Consider the following 4,038-nt stretch of genomic DNA (forward strand, 5'->3'; position numbering starts at 1 on the left):
TGGAAGGTGGGGGATGGAGAGAAAGTTAGATTCTGGACAGATAAGTGGATTAATCAAGAGGAGTCGCTAGCAGAAAGGTACCCCAGGTTGTTTATTATATCCTTGTTAGACAAGTGGCCTCAGATATCTTAAGAAGGGGGGGGTTGAATTAAGATATTCCAAACTGTTTCCCCTAATTAAAAATCTATTTCACTTTTTACTCAAGTTATGAATTCCCTTAATGACAATCTTCTTAAATATTAATTCAAACGAAGCAACTTGAATATGAATATAAAGCAATAATAAATAAAGGAGATTAAGGGAAGAGAAAATGCAAACTCAGTTTTATACTGGTTCGGCCACACCCTTGTGCCTACGTCCAGTCCCCAAGCAACCCGCTTGAGAGTTCCACTATCTTGTAAATTCCTTTTACAAGTTCTAAACACACAAGGACAATCCTTCCTTTGTGTTTAGAGATCCTTTACAACAAGAGACTCACAGTCTCTTAATCCCTTAGAGAATGAGAAGAAGAAGAGGAACAAATCTCTCTAGAAAGAGATGGATTTTACAGATTGAGCACTCAATTAATTCCTTAATGAATTGCAATTGAATTGGCCAAGGAATTCTTAAAGAGGATAAAATGAAATTGCTTTTTGAGAGGATAAACACTTTGTTGTACTGAAAATCTCTGAGCAATTTCGTGTTTAAGTCACATATATATAGACCATTGGTGATCATGAGTAAAGCCTTTGAAAAGTTGTGACTCTTGATATTATTTTTCTGAAATTCCTGTCTGGTAATCGATTACAGTAATTGTGTAATCGATTACAGCTTTTAAAATTTGAATTAAAACGTTTACTAACTGCTGGTAATCGATTACCAAAATTGTGTAATCGATTACACAGTCTAAAATTTCGAATTCAAATTTTTATAGTTGTTATAAAACGTATTTGGCCACTGGTAATCGATTACATCCTCTGGTAATCGATTACCAGAGAGTAAAACCTTTGAAAAACACTTTTTATTTTAAATCACTTGGTCAAACCTTTGCTAATTCAATTAGGAATTCCCTTCCTAATATTCTAGTGATCATCTTGATGTTGTGCCTTGTAATCTTGAAGTTTTGTCTTGAATTTTAATCTTGAAAAGCCCATTTGCATCAATTGCAACACATCATCATGATCATCATCAAAACATCAAAGCCAATTGCATCTACAATCCTCACAGCCGAATCACACCATTAGGCAGATGGGAACTCAAAATGACACGGGCTGGGAAAGGAATTTTTCATGGAGAAGACTGCTTTTTGACAATGAAATTGATACTGCCATCGGTTTCCTTAGAGAGGTACAAGGACAAAGCATACAGCAACAACAAATTGACATTTGGGAGTAGATAGAAGATTCATCAGGGATTTACACAACTCGCAGCGCCTACAATCTGATATGGGAGGAAATTGCTGGTGGCCAGAAGGAGGATTGGAGTATGGAACTATGGAAGACAAAGATACCTCGCAAAATTGCGGTATTCGCTTGGAGATTATGCAGGGGCAGACTGCCCACAAAGCAGAATCTGCGAAAAAGGAACATACAGATCACCTATTTATTCATTGCATCAAAATCCAACCAATTTGGTGGGAATCGATGTCATGGATGAATATCAAAGGCGCTTTCCCCTTCAGCCCAAAACAGCACTTCATGCAGCACATTTCTATCCAGATGGAAGGATTAAGGGCTAAGCGATGGAGGTATTGGTGGCTACCAGTAACATGGTCTATATGGAAGCTCAGAAACAGAATTTTGTTTGCAAATGCAGAATTTGATACTAATCGGCTTTTTGAAAATGCTATCTTTATAATTTGGACTTGGCTTAGACAATTTGAGAAGGACTTCACAGTCCACTATAATCAGTGGTCAAGTAATATTAGACAAGGCTTTTGTTTTTGTAGAGAGAGTGCACATAGTTTCAGAAATACTTGTACACTACACATGTAGACCTATTAGACTACTTATGTACTACATATAATAGTCCATACCTTTGTAATTAGTACCTCTGGTACTTTATTTCAATACAAATTATAATTTTGCTGATAAAAAAAAACATAATACAAGACAGAGAGAACGGCAATGGCAGTCACAACATATATATACAGAACGCATGAACATATCAATCCAATGAAAGAAAGGTCATGTAGACAGGCATAGCATAAGTTACAAATATACCAGTAATGCATACAACAACAATTTCAAATTAGTTTTCGAATCAAAAATATAAATACCTGAGTTCGAGGCTTCAAAGATATAATCAAAGCGCTTCCACAGCAACGCCAATTAGCAGTAGTAAATGATAACCCTAAAAAAAACCATACAGAAATTAGCCACAGTGTATTTAAATCCTTTTATCAACAATATGAGGGTTGTCCAGTATTCAAATAGAGAAGAACCATAATGATAATGGGTTTAGCTTTTTCCGTGAGTAATGGAGAAGGAAAACTTGTCTACAATAGTACTAGTAGTTGTTTCATTTGCAGACTGCACAATTCATAAATGATAAGGGGATCCACAAAATTCAGAAGAAGCTCAATGAAGTGGAGGATTTAGCATCTAATAGAAGCCTATCTGATGATGAGATAAAGTCTAAGAGAGAATTACAGCAAGAATTGTGGGAGGCCTCAACAGCTTATGAATCTTTATTAAGGCAGAAATCTAGAGCTAAATGGCTAAAAGAAGGGGACAGCAACTCAACTTATTTCCATAAAGTCATCAATTTCAGAAGACATTATAATGGTCTTCAAGGATTTCTCATTCAGGGTGAATGGATTCAGAACCCCAATGATGTTAAGAAGGAGGCTGTGAATTTTTCCCTTAACAGATTTACTGAGCAGCAGTTTTGTAGACCCACTCTTGATGGAGTGCAATTCTTTTCAATAAACCAGGAGCAGAGGGAGTTTTTGGCTGTTCCTTTTTCGAATTTGGAGATCAAAGAAGCAGTGTGGAGTTGTGATGGGGACAAATGTCCTGGACCTGATGGCTTCAACTTCAAATTCATTAAAGAATTTTGGGAAATGATGAAAACTGACTTCAGAAGATTTGTAGATGAATTCCATGTGCATGGTAGCTTCCCTAGAGGCAGTAATGCTTCTTTCATAGCTCCAATTCCCAAAACCAAACACCCCGAGTCATTTGATGACTACTGACCAATCTCCTTGATTGGATGTATGTACAAGGTGATAGCTAAGTTATTAGCAAATAGATTGAGACAAGTGATATCTGGTCTGGATATCAGCTTGCCTCCACTCAGCATCTATATGAATTTTGATTAATGGCAGCCCTTCTAAGGAATTTCTCCCTACAAGGGGTTTGAGACAAGGGGATCCCCTAGCTCCCTTACTATTCAATATTGTAGGTGAAGGTATTACTGGTATGATGAGACAAGCATTCCACAAAAACCTCTATAGAAGCTTCTTGGTTGGAAAGAAAAAGGAGCCTATCAACATTTTGCAGTATGCTAATGATACTGTCTTTGTAGGAGAGGCTGTGTGGGAGAATATTCATGTTATAAAGGCCTTATTAAGAGGATATGAATTAGCTTCTAGTTTAAAGATTAACTTTGCTAAAAGTCAGTTTGGGATAATAGGGGGTGGAGTCAATTGGTCTTTGGAAGCAGCCAATATTTTGCACTGTCGACAGCTGGAATATCCTTTCCTCTATTTAGGCTTACCTATTGGGGCTAATCCTTCTAGCCAGCTGGTGTGGGAGCCTCTCATTTCTAAATTCAAGTCTAAATTAGCCAAATGGGCTCAAAGAGATATATCCATGGCTGGGAACTCTCCTCCTCCTCCATGACCTCGAGCTAGACAACATTCCTCTCAACCTCACCTTTGCAAGGAAACATCTCAAGTTCTCAACCACACACATGACATGTGTGTGTAGAGAGATCCTTCAAAATAAAGAGAGAACCTAGCTAGGTACGTAGCTACACCTATGATCTTGTGGTTTGAAGTTTGAAGTATAAATAAATGAAGGAAGTAATTTTGAGTGGAATGAAGTATAACCAAAT

General features: G+C 37.2%; 1 protein-coding gene across 1 annotated transcript; it reads left to right on the forward strand.

The window, feature by feature from the left end:
* Positions 1-3,404: 3,404 nt before the first annotated feature.
* Positions 3,405-3,824, forward strand: LOC102669801 (uncharacterized). Its single transcript, XM_006574058.1, has one exon. The coding sequence runs from the start codon at positions 3,405-3,407 to the stop codon at positions 3,822-3,824; it is 420 nt and encodes a 139-aa protein (XP_006574121.1).
* Positions 3,825-4,038: the final 214 nt, after the last annotated feature.

Source organism: Glycine max, chromosome 1 (assembly GCF_000004515.6).
Source record: "Glycine max cultivar Williams 82 chromosome 1, Glycine_max_v4.0, whole genome shotgun sequence".
NCBI classification, from domain to species: domain Eukaryota; kingdom Viridiplantae; phylum Streptophyta; class Magnoliopsida; order Fabales; family Fabaceae; genus Glycine; species Glycine max.

Bases quoted from the DNA above. Each gene is read 5' to 3' on its own strand.
- LOC102669801 (XM_006574058.1), top strand. From the start codon at position 3,405: ATGAGACAAGCATTCCACAAAAACCTCTATAGAAGCTTCTTGGTTGGA.